Source organism: Rhincodon typus, chromosome 5, assembly GCF_021869965.1.
Source record: "Rhincodon typus isolate 14 chromosome 5, sRhiTyp1.1, whole genome shotgun sequence".
In the NCBI taxonomy this organism is placed as follows: domain Eukaryota; kingdom Metazoa; phylum Chordata; class Chondrichthyes; order Orectolobiformes; family Rhincodontidae; genus Rhincodon; species Rhincodon typus.
In genome coordinates this window covers 8,389,888-8,410,366 of record NC_063336.1, presented here as the reverse complement: position 1 = coordinate 8,410,366, position 20,479 = coordinate 8,389,888, and the positions used below count along the sequence as shown (strand labels likewise).

General features: G+C 45.6%; 1 protein-coding gene across 2 annotated transcripts in view; it reads right to left on the bottom strand.

The window, feature by feature from the left end:
* Window positions 1–20,479, bottom strand: part of LOC109913061 (CSC1-like protein 2) — a 65,619-nt gene that overhangs the window by 15,718 nt on the left and 29,422 nt on the right. For both annotated transcript variants that reach the window (XM_020512519.2, XM_048596492.1), the window contains exons 11-17: window positions 20,153–20,276; window positions 18,785–18,918; window positions 15,150–15,287; window positions 11,450–11,603; window positions 7,427–7,533; window positions 4,162–4,248; window positions 1,026–1,091 (exon numbers count right to left, since the gene is read on the bottom strand). In XM_020512519.2, coding sequence (XP_020368108.2) covers window positions 1,026–1,091; window positions 4,162–4,248; window positions 7,427–7,533; window positions 11,450–11,603; window positions 15,150–15,287; window positions 18,785–18,918; window positions 20,153–20,276 — 810 coding nt within the window. The remainder of the gene's footprint in view (window positions 1–1,025; window positions 1,092–4,161; window positions 4,249–7,426; window positions 7,534–11,449; window positions 11,604–15,149; window positions 15,288–18,784; window positions 18,919–20,152; window positions 20,277–20,479) is intronic.

The following is a 20,479-nucleotide window of genomic DNA, read 5'->3' as shown; positions in this document are numbered from 1 at the left end:
ATAGTAAACAATAATCCCCAACACTAGTGTTCCCCTAAGGGCTGGACCTCTGGAATTCAACTCTTTTGTTCCTGTTTGAACCAAGGCTGTAATGAGGTCCAGATCTGAGTGGTCCTGGTGGAGCCCAAACTGGGCATCACTGAGCAGTAATATCTATGCCGATCTCCTGCCTTTGTCCCCATGTCCCTGCACACTATGACTATCCATAAACAACCATCTAATGTCCTTGAATACCCCAGTTGAACTTGCTTCCACCACATTTCCAGGCTGTGTATTCCATACCCTGACTACCCAACTGCACTGGGCATTGTCAGGACTTCCCTGAGATTGAAGACCCCCAGAGGCAGGAATTCTGTAGTATAGCCAGCTGGCTGGCAGTTCTCCATTGGCTGTCAGTGTTACCTGGAGAATCTACAGTCGGCTAGTGACTGACGCCACAGGTCAGTGAGAGTGGGATGCAGATCGTGGGCAGTTTGCTGTGAACTTTAAAGGTCAATTAGTGAGTGAAGGGAATACTGCACGTGAGCCACCCTGAGCTGGATTTTATCGGAGCAAAGGGTTTGAGCGAGAATGGGGTGGGGGTGGTGGTATTTAATTCCACTATGTAAACTGACAATGATTTATCCAGCCTCTTCATTTACTGACAATGTATCAAAGAGATCCCATTACACATCCATCCATAAAACCCTATCTGAGAGTACATTTACCCTCTGTTCACCCATCCTTCAAACTCGCAACCTATAAACCCACGTAAACCTCCATATGTTTATTTTCCATCCATCCTATATACAGAGTGCCCATACACAGACACACATCAGCCTGTGTGTCACCTATCCCATGTATTTACAACATATTAACTCAGTCCCGTATAAATTTATACCCATAAACCTTTTTCTTAAGCATGCAATACACAAATATCCATCACCAATATACGCCAATCCGTCATACACTGATACATCTTCACCATAAATTCATCCCTTACAGAGTGATCACAAATTCTTAGACATCGAAGACAGGATACTCACTCAAATCTAATCCTGGCTCGTTCAAGGAAACTCTTATCGAACAGCCATCGGAAGAAGACATCGAGACTGTAACACAGATAGGGTACAGGGAGCGACTCCATTAAGACACCATTTGACGAGCAATGGTACAGAGGTACTAAAGGCTTCAGAGGATCAATACAAGAGGACTTCAATTTGTAACAGACCATAAATATGAGATTTAATTAAAGCCCACTCTGGAAGTTTAACAAATATAAAACAGCTTATGGCTAAAGTAAATCCCAAAAAATTTCACAGAGACACAATAATACAAACGGAGGTCCAGCCTCTTCAATGAGATCAATGTTAGTTCTTTGGAAATGTACTGATTGTCATCATGGTCTACTTAATCTATCCTCACAGGATGATCAGCTCAGCCCAAGTCTTAATCTGGTAACCATCATTCCATCTAAACCATGCTCACACAAACAATATTCCTGACAGGGATTTGCTATCAATCTTTAAAAGGTAAAGTTGCCATAGTCCTACCAGACCACAGGGCTGCTGTCTCATTAGAGAGAGGTGATTGGTGATGAGTTTAACCTGAGACTATGCATGTGGCGGTGCATATTTGGCCTCCTCATCTAAATCATTGATGTAGTTTATAAATGACTGATACCCAGGCACTGAATCTTGTGCCACCTGACTAAATGATGTTTGCCAATCCCACTATCTGTTTTATATTTGTTAGCCAATCCTGAATCCAAACTAATTCTAACCTCAATACCAAGAGTTCAAATTACGTGAAAATTGTCTTTGTATTTAGTTGAATAATTCTGAAAATCCAAATAGTCCACATCTATTAGCTCCCCCTTATCTACCTAGCTATTTACAGCCTTAAACAGCATTTAACAAATTTGTCAAATATGGTTTCCCTTTAAGGTTTTGGAGTAGATCTGTAGCTTGGGTTGTGGGTGTTGAGGTTGGTTGGCCTGCCGAGCTGGTTTGTTGTTCCGCAGACGTTTCGTTACCGTGTTTGGTAGTGTCCTCGGTGCAGCCTCTGATGAAGCGTCGATGTGTTTTCCTGCCTGGTTTTTAAACTCTGGGGTCCGTTGCGATGGATTGCCTCACTTCCAGGTTTCCTCCGTAGTGGAATGTATACGGCACTTCCGGGTTTCCTCCGTAGTGGAATGTATACGGGGTCGAGTTCAATGTGTTTATTAATAGCCTGCTTCGTGGAGTTCCATGCTTCCAGGAATTCTCGTGCTTGTCTCTGCCTAGCCTGTCCCAGGATCTTGGTGTTGTCCCAGTCGAAGTCGTGGTTCTCCTTGTCCATGTGGATTGAGATGAGTACACACCGACGCTTCATCAGAGGCTGCACCGAGGACGTTACCAAGCACGGTAACGAAACGTCTGTGGAACAACAAACCAGCTCGGCGAGCCAACCAACCTCAACATGGTTTCCCTTTCCTGCTCCATACTGACTCTGCACCACAATCAGGTGACTTTCTAAATGCCCCAACCCTAATAATTTTATTTGAGTATTTTCCCTACTAATCACATCAGAGTAACTGGCCTATAGTTCTCAGTTTACCCCCCTCCCTCCTTTCCTAAATAGTCATTTATTTCTACCTTCCCATCCACAGAGACCAATTTGGAACAAGGCAAGACTTAGAAAATTACAATCAACCCATTCCACCACAGCTTTTAAAACCCCTGGGATACCAGCCACCACATCCCAAAAATCTGTTGGTTTTTAGTCCCATTTATTTCTCCAATCCAGTTTCTTAATGACTATTAATATCCATAAGTTCCTCATTTACACTCAATCTTTAATTCCCCCATTACTTCCGTAATGTTTCATTTTGCTTTCTACCATGAAGGCAGACACACAACATTTATTTAAAGATGCTACCATTTCCCGTTTTCCATTGCACTTTTCTGCCTTTAAGGGAGTCATGTTTACTCTTGTTTTACAATCTCTTCCAATGTATCTTTTATTTGTTTATGCATTTCTTTGTGCCTTTACATAAGAACTAGCAGCAGGAGTAGGCCATTCAGCCCTTCGAGCCTACCCCACCATTTAATAAGATCATTGCCGATCTCATCTCAGCCTTAACCCCACATTCCTACTCGGTCTCCCTAACCCTTCAACCCATTACTAATTAAAAACTGTCCATCTCCTCCTGAAATTTACTCCATGTCCCAGCATCCACTGGGGGAGTGAATTCCACAGATTCATGAACCTTTGAGAGAAGTAATTCCTTCTCATCTCTGTTTAAAATCTGCTACCCCTTAACTGAAAACTATAACTTCTCATTCTAGATTGCCCCACATGAGAGAACATCCTCTCCAATGTCCACTTTGTCAATCCCATTTAGCATCTCAATTAGATCTCCTCTCATTCTTCTAAACTCTACAGAGTATAGGCCTAAACTGTCAATCTCTCCTCGTTAAATAATCCCTTCACTTCCAGAATCAATCTCATGAACCTGTTCTGAACTACTTCCAATGTAACTACATCTCTCCTCAAGTAAGGACACCAAAAACTGTATGCAGCACCCCAGCTGCGGTCTCACTAATGCCTTATACAGTTGTATAGTTCCGTCCTTTTATGCTCTGACATTTATTGATAAAGGAATAAAGTTCCACTTGTCTACTTCTATTTCACAATCTTCAAAAACCCAACATACTTCATAAAATAAACTATTACTTAGTAGACAGACTCGGAACACAGGATTTGAATGTGAACTTAAGTTTTCTTTGAAAAGGTGGCAGTAAAAATAAGCATAAATCTATCAAATCTGTGGTAAAATCATAACTGGTTGCATATGTCCTTTGAGAATGAAAACACTCCCTCCATTACCAGTATCTTCTCTAAACTACGAGCTTCTGTGGTTAAACAGCAACCCAGAACAGACCTGTGCATGCTAGACATTGACGAAAAGCTCTGTGTATAAAAACTGAGAAGTCAGATGGGATGCTTGTCCTTACCTGGTCACTTTCTACCTGCAACTATAGTCCCACAACTACTCCTTATTGCCCTCTGGTGGCCATTGAGCTGTATCAATTCACTCAGGAAAGATAGTGAACACCAGACTTTCAGCACTGCACATATCCCAAAAAATAATGTTTTAACAATGAGTTGCCTTTGGTTCAGAGTTAATAAAGTTCTTACCTAGTGAGGCCCAGGGATGGCAGTATCAGCACCATAATAATGAGGAAGCTGTAGAGTTTGTGCATTGTGACACGGTTTTCTGAAGACCTGAATTTCGAAAAAAAGATGAGTGGATAATTTCAGCAACTGAAAAGCTGCCTATCTCTTGGCCAGGCCCACAGTCTTACCAGGGAGCGGTGAACATTCACAGCTTCAGGAAGCAAACTTGATCATGTTTGTTTTCCCAAAGGATTAACATCGGCGGTTTAGGGAGCTCCAAATGTTCTGGTTGTGCTAAAATGAAGTCCCGTGGTGTCATGTGAACATAGACGTCAGGGGCGGGAGTAGGCCATTCAGCCTCTTGAACCTGCTCCACCATCCCGTGAGATCGTGGCTGATCTTATTGTAACCTTAAATCTGCATTCCTGCCTGCCCTCAATAACCTTCAACTGATCGCTTAGCAAGAATCGACCTCAGACTTAAAAGTACTTTGCTTTCACCACCTTTTCAGGAAGAGAGCTCCACAGACCCTCAACCCTTCAGGGAAAAGAAATTCACCTCATCTCCATCCGAAATGGGGGACCCCAGATTTTTAACCAGTAGCCATTAGTTCTAAATGATAAGAGGAAACATTTTCTCCACATCGACACTGCCATGACCCCTCAGGATTTTTGTGTTTCAATTAAGTACCCACTTCCCTTTCTAAACTCCAGCAGAAGCAAGCTAAGCCTGTCCAACCTTTCTTCATGACACAACCTGCCCCTCTCCTAGCCCCCATTCCAGGCATTTGTCTGGTATACCTTCTCTGAACTGCATCCAATGTATACACATCCTTCGTTAAATGAGGAGGATCAATACTGTGCACAGTACTCCAGATGTGTTCTTATCAATCCCTTATAAAACTGTAGCATAACCTCCCTACTTTTGTATTTAATTCCCCTGACAATAAATGTGAATACTTTTATTTCTATTAGCTTTCCTAATTACTTAATTAAAGATGCTAACCTCTGATTTCATGTATTCAGTCACCAATAGAACCACAGAATTCCTACAATGTGGAAGCAAGCCATTCTGCCCATCAAGTCCACACCGCCCCTCCGAAGAGTTTCGCCACACAGACCCAACCCCATCCTATCCCTGTAACCCTGCATGTCCCATGGCTAATCCACCCAACCTGCACATCCCTAGACACTATGGGCAATTTAGCAGGGGCTGGCCTGACCTGCACATCTTTGGACTGTGGGAGGAAACAGGAGCTGACACAAGGAGTGCAAACTCCACACAGACAATCACCCAAGACTTTATAAATCTGTACAAAAAAAACTTGATCTTCTTATATTTTTTAAAACTCGTTCAGGGGATGTGGGTATGGCTGGCTGGGTCAGCATTTATTGTCTGTTCGGGAAGTCAGTGCCTTGCAAGCCCAGTCAGAGCACATACGAAAGCCCCCTGCGCTGATCTACTACAGGGCCTTTATAGAAAGACTGTAATGTTTACCTTTTTAACCTGATTTATTTTTTTTAACCTTTTACTGTGTTTAACTGTAAGGTAATACACCTTTTTTTTATTTCCCCATTTTGGATCTAAGATTTGTATCTAGGTATTTTGTACTGAAGATGGTGCCATGTGGAGCGACATTGTAAACTTTTCACTGTACTCCTGAACTTGAGTACACGTGGCAATAAGCCTAATTCTAATTCTAATTGCAACGGAGAAGGTGGTGGTTTTCCGCACCGACACAGCACTGCAAGGAAAAGTGACTTTGAACTAATCTTGTGTTATCTAGTTACAGTGGTCAACGTCAAGTCAGCTTTTATTGAAGTTCCAAGCTGCAGGTGGACTGTTTAAGGGACAGGTTCTGCAGACGCCTGGGGCCTTTTCAAGGGTTCTACAAGAGCAGTGCCAGCCTTACAGGTGGGTAGCTGCAAAGAGTAAGGAAGTAGTTACCGAGTGCAGCCACCATATCTGCCCGTCCCACTGCCAGCCTCACCCAGGAGGGAAGTGGTTGCTAAGGTGTGGCACAAAGACCACCAGCTCTGTAAAACAAAAACCTGTATTCCCAAACATTGTTAAAACACTCGTTATGGGCAGCACGTCTATAGAATATAACATCACTGTGTCATTAATCAATTTGGGATTGGTTCTTCGGCCAAACAGGTCAAAGATTGCAAGGGCTGCCTTTCTCATAGAATCCCTAGAGGCTACTCGGCCCAACAAGTCCACACCAATCCTCCAAAGAGCATCCCACCCAGACCCATCCCCTTTCTCGGTAACCATGCATTTCCCATGGCTAACAGACCTAACCTACACATCCCTGAACACTATGGGGAATTTAGCATGGCCAATCCACCTAGTCTGCACATCTTTGGACTGTGGGAGGAAACTGGAGCACCCGGAGGAAACCCACACAGACACAGGGCAAACGTGCAAACTCCACACAGACAGTCGCCCGAGGGTGGAATCGAACCCAGGTCCCTGGCGCTATGAGACAACAGTGCTAACCACTGAGCCACCGCGCAATCCTTCTCAGCTGAAGGACTGAGGTCAATTGTGGGAAACACTCAGTGCAGTGAGAATCAATTCCTTTCCATGCCTCACTGATTTTCCGAATGAAAACTGCAAGGGCACGGCACAAGGTGGATGATATTGTGGATAGTAACCGATTCATCTTTAGGGGATTTGGGTGGAATTTCAGAGGAATGTTTTGAATCAGGTCAGTTTCACGTCTCTGTCTGTAATGAGAGGGCGGGTAATCCAGAGTCACAGGGACCCTATAACTGAGGAGTACATATGTAGCTGATTGTGTGCAGGCTACACAGTGGACTTATGAGATGACAAGAAGAGTAGACAGGCATGATGAGTTAACAATTTTTTCCGGTTAGAAAGGATCAGCGGTTATAGGAGGCTGGGTCAAAGTTAGACCTCAGAAGGTGGTTCTTCTCCTGGATGAAAAGTCAAACTTTTGAAGCAGCAATTCACCAAATTTCCTTCGAATCACAGCTGGAACTGTTTGTGGCTGGGACAGACAGGTGATCACAAGCAAAAGCTAGGCACCAGTCTGCTGGGATGGCTCCCATTGCCTCAGTGAGCTCGACAGAGCCTCCTCAGACACCCAAAGTTCATTAAACAAGGATCAGTTTCAAAACAGAAGCCCCTGTTTTGAAAGCCAAAGTGTACTGTTTCTTCCCTGTCTTTCCAAGACCACTTGTACTGTGGTCAACCTACGCACAGCAAGGAGCCTTACAATATTCTTACAAATATTCATGTATGAGTACATCTTTCCTACCTTGTCCAGTGGCCTTCAAAAATGGTTGAGTAGTAGACAATGGTTGGGAGCAGAGCACTGAACGCCCACAGCAGGAGGGTGGGAAAGAACTGGCTGATGACAGGGTCCTGTATCAAAGGCAATGAGAAGGTAACTGTTGTTTGACGTGATATAAACAGGAAATCCTGTAGGCTGTGCCTCAGAGCCAGAAACTCTGGGTTCCAGTCCCACTCCAGAATGCCACATCCACAGAAAGTGTGGCCATTGCCAGGCAACCTGGAAATCTTTCCAGAACACCAACAACAGAAGGCAAGAGCCAGAGAGTCTGGGTGCACCTCGGGTTACAGTCTACACTGACATTCCACCAACCTGCGCCAGGAACAGCCTGCCATCCGACATGGCCATGTGCTCTATCTGTCTCATGTCTCACTACACATAGCAAGCTTCGAGCCTCAGGAGTCCCTTTATTCATTCATGGGATGAGGGTGTCGCTGGCTAGGCAGCATTTATTGTCCATCCCTAATTGCCCATAGGGAAGTTGAGAGTCAACCACATTGCTGTGGGTCTGGAGTCACATGTAGGACAGACCAGGTAAAGATGTTTCTTTCCCTAAAGGGGAAATTAATGAACCAGATGGGTTTTTCCCGACAATTGGCAATGGATTCATGGTCATCATTAGATTCTTAATTCCAGATATTTTATTGAATTCAAATTCCACCATCTGCCATGGCAGGATTCGAACGCAGGTCCCCAGAATGTTATCCAGGTCTCTGGATTAATAGTCTAGGCCATTGCCTCCCCTGACAGTGGACAGGGAAGTGAAGTGGACACCACATTCAGATCAGCCATGATGGTATTCAATGGCAGGTCACACACAAGGGGCTGAATGGTCTCCTCCTGCTCTGAATGCTTGGCCCTTCTTGTGAATTCAAAAAGATTAGACACAGCCCGGTTGAAATAACTCTACAGAGGCTAATATATCGTCACCAAGTCACTCTTTATTTACATGTGACACTGATCCAGCTTTCTCAGAGCCAGCTTCACAGAGTGAACTGAACTCCTAACACTCCTGTTTATATCTGTCAGCCAGGGTTCCTTAAATCAGATTAACATCCCCAACCAGGGAACTCATATTCTATGAGATCCCACTGGCTGACCTCATTACAATCACACACTGGTGTCACATGTAGGTGATCATTTATCCCATTGCCATAAAGTGGGCTATCAAATTATAAACTCATTTGGTTTGGTTTGGGTGGTTGTTTTTATTCTTTCATGGGACGTGGGCGTTTCTGGCAGGGCCATCATTTCTTGCTCATCCTAAATTGCCCTTGGGAAGGTGGTGGTGAGCTGCCTTCTTGAACCGCTGCAGCCCATGTGCTGTAGGGTAGACTCACAATGCCCTTGGAGAGGGAATTCCAGGATTGTTACCCAGCGACAGTGAGGGAACAGCGATATATTTCCAAGTGAGGATGGTGAGTGGCTTGGAGAGGAACTTGCAGGGGGCGATGTCCCATGTAGCTGCTGCCCTTGTCCTTCTAGATGGACGTGTTCATGGGTTTGGAAGGTGCTGCCTGAGGATCTTTGGTGAATTTCTGCAGTGCATCTTGTAGATAGTACACACTACTGCTACTGAATGTCGGTGGTGGAGGGAGTGAATGCTTGTGGATGTGGTGCCAATCAAGCGGCTGCTTTGTCCTGAATGGTGTCAAGCTTCTGGAGTGTTGTTGGGGCTGTACTCATCCAGGCAAGTGGGGAGTATTCCGTCACACTCCTGACTTGTGCCTTGTAGATGGCAGACAGGCTTTGGAGAGTCAGGAGGTGAGTTACTCGCCACAGTATTCCTAGCTTCTGATCTGCTCTTATAGCCGCTGTGTTAATGTGGTGAGATCAGCTGAGTTTCTGGTCAATGGTAGCCCCCAGGATGTTGTTTGTAGGGGATTCAATTATGGATTTGTCAAGGAGTGTTAAACTCTGTCTTATTAGAGATGGTCATAGCCTGGCATTGATGTGATACGAATGTTACTTGCCACTCGTCAGCCCAAGCCTGCATATGGTCAGATCTCGTTGCATTTGAACATGGACTGCTTCAGTATCTGAGGAGTTGCCAATGGTACTGAACGTTGTGCAATCATCAAGCGAATATCCTCAATTCTGACCTTATGATGAAAGGAAGGTCATGGATGAAGCAGCTGAAGATGGGTGGGCCTAGGACACTACCCTGAAGAGCTCCTGCACAGATGGCCTAGAGCTGAGATGATTGACCTCCAACAACTACAACATATTCCTATGTGTCAGGTATGACTCCAACCACCAGAAAGTTTTCCCCCGATACCCGTTGATTCCAGTTTTGTTAGGGCTGCTTGATGCCACACTCAGGCGAATGCAGCCTTGATGCCAAGAGCTGTCACTCTCACCTCACCTCTGGAGTTTCATAACAACAAAGGATTGAGTGGGTGGTTAAAGGAGGCTATGTGTTCATGAACTTTAGTAAAGCCTTTGACAGAGTTACGCATGGTAGACTGTTTAGTAAAGTTAGATCACATGAGATGCAGGAAGAGTTTGGCAGTTGGATACAAAATTGGTAAGACGATAGGAAACAGAGACTGGTGGTGAAGGGTCGTTTTTTGGACTGGAGCAGTGTTCCACAGGGATCATTGCTGGGTCCATTTTTGTTTGTCATTTATATCAATGATTTGGATGAGAATTTAGGAGGAATTGTTAGTAAGTTTGCAGATGACACCAAAATTGGTGGTATAGTAGACAGTGAAGAATGTTATCTAAGATTACCAAGGGATCTTGATCATTTGGGTCAATGGGCTGAGGAGTGGCAGATGGAATTTAATTTGGATAAACGTGAGGATGATTGGTTGCGTTTTGGTAAAACAAACAAGGGCAGGACTTATACAGTTAATGGTACTGTCCTAGGTAGTGTTGTCGAACAGAGAGAATTAGGGGTTCAGATACATAATTCGTTGAAGTTTGTGTCACATATAGATCGGATGGTTAAGGAGGCATTTAGCACGCTTGCCTTCATTGCTCAGACATTTGAGTATAGGAGCTGGGACATCATGTCAAGGTTGTACAGGACATTGGTGAGGCCAATAATATAATATAACTAGAGTACTGTGTCCAGTTCTGGTCACCCTGCTGTAGGAAAGATATTATGAAATTGGACATGGTTCAGAAAAGATTTACCAGGGTGTTGCCTGATCTGGAGGGTTTGAGTTATAAGGATAGGTTGGATAGGCTGGGACTTTTTTCTCTGGAGCATAGGAGCTGGAGGAATAACCTTATGGAGGTTTATAAAACCATGAGCAGCAGATAAGGTGGATCACCCAGGTCTTCCCCCCGGGAAGGGGAGTTAAAAACTAAGGGGCATATTTTTAAGGTGAGAGGAGGAAAATTTAAAAGGCACCTGAGGGGGCAACTTGTTCCATACAGAGGGTACACTAATGTAGATGAGCTGCCAGAGTTAAATGCAGAGACAGTTACAACATTTAAAAGACTTTTGAACAGGTACACGAACAGGAAAGGTTTAGAGGGATACGGGCCAAATGCAGGCAAGTGGGACTAGTTTCGTTTGGGTAACCTGGTCAGCATAGACATGTTGGGCCGAAGGGTCTGTCTCCGTGCCATAGGACTCTATGAGTTGAAGATAAAGGAGTGGGATTCTGGTGTTCACAGCTTCAGGCTGGTTGGTACAAAGGGAAGCTGTTAGCTCCTGCAGATGGCTCATTGTGGCACTGCCTCCTACAGTGTAGGTGGAACTCGGGTTCAATCCTCAGCCCGAGAAGGAATATCTGACCTTTAACAATGAAACATAGCTGGAAAGGTCAGGACGGGGAATAGTCAGCGGGATTTCCACTTTCTCCGGGATCCCAGCTCAAAAGCAATCATAAGGCAGACCGCATGGGACTCAGTCCTAACACCCTCATCAGCAGCCAGTATCTGCTCTTACACGCCCATAGAATGCAGTGTCTCCTGCAGGAGGAAGGGCCAAACTAGATGAGGAAGAAACGAGAGAGAGAAGAACAGACTTACGTTGAGGTAATAGATGGGTTGGGTGACGTTGAACTTGTCCATGGTAGACAGCATGATGGATGGAGTGGTGAGGAAGAACAGCAAAATAAACAGGAGGAAGTTCACTATGATGCAACGGCCCCACCAGTGAATTCCCTGGATGGAGATGTTCTCCCTGTCAGAGGACAAGAGAAAGGACAATGTCAAAAGCTAGCAATCACCAGCCAATATCCCTACCCCTCCAAAATCTACACTGCCTCCCGTTTCCCCTCCATCCATCTCACCAATGGCTCTCTCCAAATCAACACAACAAGCTTCTCCTTGTTCAGCTCCACCTATAATCGCCTGGCAACACTTCAAGCTCACAATCCCACAATTGAATGGTAGACACCTCATTAACAGGGCAGGATTTAAACTCTGGATCATTCATCCACTCACATAATCTATTAGCTAAGCCACCACTTCCAATGACTTTTGGATAAACAGAACTTTTCTGATACTCAGGGGTCAACAGCCGTATGTCAAAGGAACTGGCGAGGAAGCATAAGCGACATGAGGAACGGATTTTGTTTTTCAGAATGTAGAAGGTTCCGAAGGGAATTGTAAAAGCTGACAACAGAAGCAAAGATAGAGTATGAGAAAAGACAGGCAGCTAACATAAAAGGCAATTCAAAAGTCTTCTGTAGGACTATAAGTAGTAAAAAGGGCGCAAGAGGAGGAATGGGTCAATTAAGGAACATAATGGGGAATTATACATGGAGGTAGAGGACATGTCTGAGGTATTAAATTAATACTTTGCTTCTGTTGTACAAAGGAAGCAAATGCTATGCTGGTCACTGGGAGGACAGAGATAATTCCACCACTTCAGGAGCTTGGAATTAGGAGGGAAGCATTGGATACTGTACTTGAATTGGACAAGACACCAGGACTGGGTGAGATACATCCAAATATACTGAGGGAAGTGATAGTAGAAACTGCAGAAGCACTGGTCATACTTCACTAACATTCCTTAAACTCAGCGGGTGGTGTCGTAGTACTGGAGAACTGCAAATGTTACACCCTTGCTCAAAAAAAATTTGAAGATAAGGTCAGCAACTACAGGCTCAGTAAACTCGGTAGAGGGGAAACAATAATTTGAGTCAAAATTGATTTATTGGGACAATGCAGCTTAATTAAGGAAAGCTTGCATCAATATGTTGACTCTTTGGACAAGGGTCCTCTCCCCATCCCACAGACTCCTTCGCACAGCTCCACCACACTCCCTCCACCTGGACCCTTCCTTCTTTACCTGCACTCGATCTGCTCATTGAGAACTGTTGATGTGATATCTCTGCCCCCCTCAATCCAATCTGTCTCCCTCTGAACTGATTGCACTCTGTGCACTTAGATCCAACCGTGACTTTGTTATTAAGCCTGTCGTAGTCTGGTGTACTGACCCCTACATTGCAGAGGCTGAGTGCCAGCTCTCAGATATCTCCTCCTGGACTATGACCCCACTGTGGCACTTCAGGCTGTTATATCAACTACAGAAACTGACCTCATTTCATCTGGTGATCTCCACCCACTTGCTTCCAAGCTGATAGTCCCCCTGCCCCGCACAGCTCGCTTCCACCTCCTTCCAAAAATTCACAACCGGGACTGTCCAGGCAGACCCATTGTTTCAGTCTGCTCCTGCCCCACAGAACTCATCTCTTCCTACCTTGACTTGGTCTTTTCTCCCCTGGTCCAGTCCCTGCCCATGTACATCCATAATTCCTCTGACGCTTTACACCAGTTTCAGAATTTCCAGTTTGCAGACTCTAGCTACCTCCTCTTTACCATGGATGTCCACCCCCCCATAAGGATGGTCTCAGGGCTCTCTGCTTCTTCCTCAAGCAAAGACCTGAACCATCCCCACCCACCACCACCCTCCTCCGCCTGACCAAGCTCGTCCTCACCCTCAACAACTTCTCTTTTAACTCCTCTCATTTTCTCCAGGTCAGAGGGGTTGCCATGGGTACCTGCATGGGCCCTAGTTATCCTGTCTCTTCATGGGGTACATGGAACATTCCTTGTTCCAGTCCTTTTCCAGCCCTCAACCAGGTCCAACCCATCTCCTGCACTTCTGCCCTCACTCCCTCTCTACCGTCCCACAACAGGGATCAGGTTCCCCTTGTCCTTACCTACCATCCCACCAGCATCCACATCCAGAAGATCATCAGAAGCCATTTCCACCACCTCCAGCGAGATGCCACCACCAGACACATGGTCCCCTCCCCTCCCTTGTCCGCCTTCCGCTGGGACCGTTCCTTCCAGGACACCCTGGTCCACACTTCCTCCACTCTGAGCACCCCCCCCACAGCCCTACGGCACCTTCCCCTGCAACCGGCAAACGTGCAACACCTGCCCATTTACCTCCTCCCTCCCCAGTATCCAAGAACCCAAACATACCTTCCAGGTGAAGCAACACTTCACCTGCACTTCCCAGAATCTAGTCTACTGCATTCGTTGGTCACACAATGTGGTCTCCTCTACACTGGGGAAACGAAATGTAGACTGGGTGACCGTTTCGCAGAACATCTGCGTTCTGCTCGCAAAAAGACCCTGAACTACCTGTTGCCTGCCACTTCAATGCACCACCTTGCTCCCTGGCCAACATCTCTATCTCTGCCTTGCTGCAGTATTCCAGTGAAGCCCAACGCAAGCTGGAGGAACAACATATCATTTTCCGCTTGGGGACCCTACAGCCCTCCGGACTCAATATCGAGTTCAGTAATTTTAGAGCCTAAACTGTCCCATGTCCCAGCCCCCCTCCCCCCCCCCCCCCACCAGGCCTTGTTACCACATAGCCTGCTATTACACACCCCCTGTTGTTAGTCACAAACAGTCCCCATTAACAGCTATATACTATAAGCTCATTAGAAGTAGTTCAGAGAAGCTTCTCACAAATAATCACCATGCTGTTGGGGGATTTATCGTATGAGGAAAGGGTGAGCAGGTTGTATCCATTGGGCTTTAGAAAATTAGCAATCTAATTGAGACACATAAAAATCTGTAGGGATTTGACAGGACAAATGCTGAAAGGGCAGATCATAGAACAGTACAACATAGGAACAGGCCTTTCGGCCCAACATATCTGTGTTGACCATGATGCCATTCTAAACTAATCCTATCTGCCTGCATGTTGTCCATATCCCTCTATTCCCTACATGTTCATGTGTCTGTCTAAGTGCCTCTTAAACAGTGCTAAAATTTCTGCTTCTACCACCTCCCCTGACAGCACGTTCCAGGCACCTTTCACCTTCTGTGAAAAAGATTTTCTCCTTTAAACTTTCCCCTCTCACCTTAAACCTATGCCCCTTAAATATTTGGCATTTCCACTCTGAGAAAAAAAAAGAGTCTGACCAGCCAACCTATCCATGTCTCTCAGTTTTATATACGTCTATCAGGTCGCCCCCTCCTCCAGCGAAAGCAATCCAAGTTTTTTCTAGCCTCTCCTTATAGCTCGTACCCTCTAATCCAGGCAGCATCCTGTTAAACCTCTTCTGCACCCTCTCCAAAGCCTCCACATCCTTCCTGTAATATGGTGACCAGAGGAGCTGGCACAGACCCGATGGGCCAAATGGCGTCCAGTGCTGCACCATGTGAGAAACCTGGGGTGAAATCTTGGTTTGGAGAGGGGGGTGGAGGGGTGGTGATGGTAGAAGGAGAACCAGAATGTTTCAGAGTTGCTGTACGTTACCAGTAAATATTCTTGGGATCTGGTGCGTAGGCCACATTCCACCTGGAAACTCCGAGGTTCTGGCTGTAACAGGAAGACCGCATTTCCCCCCGACACTTGCAGCCCTTGAACCTGAAGGTGTTGAAATCTCTCAGGACACTGAAGAAACAAAACAGGCATTTCTTATGTTACACACAATCGCATTAGATTTGCAGCAGAGGTAGCTCTGCCCTGTAGTCTATACTGGTATTCAGGGCCCATGACATAGGGGTGCATTGAGGACCAAGACTGGGGTTGAGGGTCTACAGCAGGGACAGCACTATGGCCTGTGCTTCCTAACTGTGTTTCTGCTGGTGTTTATACTCCAAACATCTCCAGCTACCTCAGCTCACCCTTTCAGGAAAGGGAGGCTTCAACTCACATAGAAGCTGTTTCACAATGAGCAGACAACTTTCGAAATGCCTTTCGAAATGCTGTAAGTGGCTTAACATGGGAACCATGATCACAGGAAGCTCCTGCAAACAGTACTGTGAGATGACTATTTAATCTGCTGTATCGCAATGCTGACTGAAATGAATAAATACTATCCGAGACACCAGGATAACTCTGCTCATCTTCTTTCAGATCAGGCCAGGAGATTGCTCTTTACATCCGGATGACCAAGCCGGGCAGGATCTCAGCTTAACATCTCATCCAGACACCAGCCCTAGCCCACTGGCCCACTTCTTCAGTAACTACACTGGAAGGTCAGCCTGCACTGTGTGCCCTAGTCCTGGATGTAACGTGGACCCAGAACCTTGTGATGGAGAAGCAAGCATGCTCCCAAAGGAGCCCACACTCAATCCAATCTTCATTTCACCGTTTCTCTCGCGTACTCGTCTTGTTTTCGAAAGCATTGAAACTATTCACCTCAGTCACTATGCCTGGTAGAAAGCACCTGTTAAGACCATAAGAAATAGGAACAGGAGTAGGCTATTTGGCCCCTCGAGCCTGCTCTACCATTCAATAGGATCATGGCTAATCCGATATTCCTCATGTCCACTTCCCTTCCTTTTCCCAGTAACTTTTGATCCCCCAACTGATCAAGAATCTATCTATCTCAGCCTTAAATATGCACAAGGACTCTGCCCCATAGCTCTCTGTGCAAGGAGTTCCAAGGACTCTCAACCCTCTGAGCAATCCTCCTCATCTCAGCCTTGCATTAGTGCCCCTTTACTCTGTGACTATGCCCCTCTGGTCCTAGACTCTCCCATGAGGGAAAACACCCTCTCAGCATTTACCCTGTCAAACCCCTTAAGAATCCTATATGTTTCAATGAGATCACCTTTCATTCTTCTAAACTCCAGTGACGAGGGTCCCAGTCTGTTTAGTCTTTGCTCATAAGACAATCCCTCCATACTAGGAATAATCCGAATGCACCTTCCCTGAAATGCCTCCAAGGGAACCAAAACTGCTCACAGTACTCCAGATGTGGTCACAGCAGCATCTTGTACAGTTGCAGTAAGATGTACCTACTCATTTACTTCAACCCCCTTGAAATAAGGGCCAACATTCCATTAGCCTTCCTGATTACCTACTGCCCCTGTGTGCTAGCTTTCTGAGTTTCATGCACACGTACCCCCAAGTCCCTTGGTGTTGCAGCTTTCTGCAGTTTTTCTCCCTTTAAATAATACTGTTCTTCAATGCTTCTCCTGGAGAAAGTGCTGCATTGAGAGCTGCAAATCTCCCCACGAGATCCATTCAGAGTGACACAACATTACTACAAAGCTCTTATTGTTTAGTAATGGACCAGGTTTTTGGGGGGGAGGGGCGGTATTGCGAAGCTGACCTCTTCACAATACATGGTGGTCAATCACTGAACATATTCATAACATTATTTTCTAAATGGGGAGAAAATTCCAAAGTCTGAAGTGCAAAGAGATGTGAGAGTTCTAATCCAGGATTCTCTCAAGGTAAACTTGCAGGTTGAGTCAGTAACCAGGAAGGCAAACGCAACATTGGCATTTATTTTGAGGACTTGAATATAAAAGCAGGGATGTACTCCTGAGGCTTTATAAGGCTCTGGTCAGGCCACATTTGGAGTATTGTGTGCAGTTTTGGGCCCTATATCTCAGGAAGGATGTACTGGCCCTGGAGCAAGTTCAGAGGAGGTTCACGAGAATGGTCCCAGGAATGGAAAGCTTAACATATGAGGAATGTTTGAGGACTCTGGGACTATACTCATTGGAGTTTAGAAGGATGAGGGGGAATCTAATTGAAACTTTCAGAATACTGAATGGCTTGGACAGAGTGGATGTTGGCAAGATGCTTCTATTGGTAGGAGAGACTAGGACACGAGGGCACAGCCTTAGAGTAAAGAGAAGACCTTTTAGAACGGAGATAAGGAGAAACTTCTTCAGCCAGAGAGTGGTGAATCTATGGAATTCACTGCTACAGAAGGCTGTGGAGGCCAGGTCATTGAGTACGTTTAAGACTGAGATAGATAGGTTCTTGATTATCAAGGGGATCAAGGGTTACAGGGAGAAAGCGGGAGAATGAGGTTGAGGAACTTATCAGCCATGATTGAATGGTGGAGCAGACTCGATGGGCCGAATGGCCTATTTTCTGCTCCTATGTCTTATGGTCTTAATAGGCTGCCAGTGTACTTTTAACAAAAGAACATCAAGAGTTTATTTCACAAAGGAAATTCTTTCAAAAAGCTAGAAGACAATTTGGAAAGACCTATGATAAACAATGTTGGGAATGTACATATTTGAAATATAAACTGGAAATTGGCTGGTTTAATGTTTGTCACAAAGATTTTTTTAAAAAAAACAAGACAAAAGGAACTATATCATCACCTATTGGTTATACAAACACAACTTTTTTTTTAACAAATCCATATTTGATGCTTTTTTATGAAACAAGTTGACACCAGGTGTCTGAGAGTTCAAATAAAACCTTCCCAGCAACAGCTTTTGGATTGGTTAGAAGGTACAGTGTGTCACAGAACTGAGATGAGAGAGAGCAATTGACCTCAAATCTCAAAAGACTACGAGTGAGCCAGATCGCCCTCTCTCATTCTGTGGGTGGAAGAAAACCAGCTCTGAAAGAAGAAAAAAAACTTGTAACTCAAAACAAGACCGAGGTCCAACAGTCCAGCCACAGAATTAAGGATCAGCACAGTCATCAATGTGGTATCATCACCAAAAATTAATAAACTATGGGAAAGTCACCTCATTTCCCCTCATGCTATGAACATTTTGATTCCCTCATTGCCCGTATCTTCCACCAACAAAATTGCTGCATTACAGTATACCTCATCTGTCTTGTCCATCCTGCTTGTGAATAAATACGTGCATGTTTAGGTTTAAACGAAGTACAGCTTAAGTTTGCATATTCATAGTTAACAATTTTTTTGTCGCCACTTAGGGGGAAGCTAGATAAACAGACAAGGGAGAAAGCGACAGAAGGTTATTCTGGCCAGTAGGGTGACACAAAGAGGTGTGGGGGAGGTGAGTGTAGATTAGAAGCAGTGGGCCTGTTTCTGTGCTGTAGACTTTATGTAATTCTATGGAATACAGAGGTTTGCACATCATGTTATGTTCGCACAGCGGAACTCCCAACAAATCCTTTAAAACATAGCAGAGTTTCGCCCATTTAGGGTCTAAACTTACAGTGTTGCCATGGCTTCATCCTGAAAGGTAACAAAGGCCAGTCCGAGTGATTTCTTGTCTAAGCTCTCCTTTTCCCGACTGTACTCACTCATCATTTCATCCTCCAGTTTAGTGTAATACTCCACTGCATCCACCTGTGAGAACAGAACGAGAGCTTCGTGATACACCACCAGCTAATAGCATTGTGGGTCAACCCACAGCAGGAGGACTGCAGCGGTTCAAGAAGGCAGCTCACCCCCACCTTCTCAAGGGGCAACTAGGGATGGGCAAGAAATGCTGGTCCAGCCAGCGATGCCCACATCCTACAAATGAATAAAAAAAACGCAGAGGAGGCCTGTTAGACAAGTACAAAGGGGCTTTAATCCATTTAATCATGCCTGTCAGCGTAAGTCATTTCACAGGAATCGTTCAGAAGTATTTGTTTACCCAGTAATCCACTGCTGGAAACAATAGTAGCATTACCTCAGCAACAGTTAAATAATTCCCCAGGTTATCTGTCCTTCGATACAGCTATCCATCTCTTGATCACAGAGCACTGAGGTAACAGAGACGTGGCCAGTCTTTGCTGGTGCTGTCATTTCTAAGATCTAAGTGATATCTGCATTTTTTTTGTGGGGTGTAGGGGGGAAATGAGTTGTTCACTCAGTGATGGACACCGTCTCAACACCTAGGCACCACAAAGCTCAATTTCCAAAAGAAAGAAAGTCAATATCTTAACTCTGGTGCAGTCTGACTGAAGAGAGGAGTTCTGCATGCAGCTCAAGGCTAAACTAGAAAATTTTCATATCTCCAACTCATTCTGACACATTATTAGAATCAGAGAATGTAAGCTGTGCTCGATTCCTGTGGCCAGACCATCGTTCGACAAAACCATTGCTGAAATATGTGACCACCTGGAGCAACCTAAGGTTGTAAACCATGAAGGCAGCATTCCAATACCTCGACTTCAACGCCTAAGGATAAATCTGGAAATTAAAAATATCATATGGTAAAGTGAAGCTCGAGGGAGACAAAAATATGCTGCCCTCAGCCCAGGTACCCTCTGTCAGCCCACTTAGCTGCCCTCAGACCAGATTCCTGCCCAGGAGCATCTCCACCTGCCCAGTTACCTGCCTACTCTCAAGGTACAAGCCCCTTACCTGGGTACATGCCCTCAGCCCACATACATGCCCACTCTCAGGTTCCTGCCCACTCCCTGGGCACCTGCCCTCAGTCCAGGGACATGCCCACTGGATACACACCCACTCCCTGGGTACCTGCCCACAGCTATTCTCTTCTTTCAGCCTGATTGTGTGCCAGCCTCTGAAAGCCCATGGTCAGTCTCCCCGTTTCTGCTGGGACATCGAGAGCCAGAAGTGGCCTCCTCACCTGCTCACATCCTTTGAAGCTGCAGCAGCAGAAATGTCCGCAGGGCCGTGGGTTAACGGAGACTCGTTTCCCCTCTCTCTGGAGCAGCTTGGTGTAGTATCTACGACCACGTTCTGCCTTCCTCCTACAGGGAGAAGCAACGCATCAGAGCTTCCCACATCAACCCAGCAAATCCCACAGCACCCCCCCCCCCCCCAACACCCACCCCCCCAACCCCCCCCCCCCCCCCCCCCCCCCTCATCAACCCGGCAAATCCCACAGCAGCACCCCCTCCATCAACCCGGCAAATCCCACAGCAGCCCCCCCCCCACCCCCATCAACCCGGCA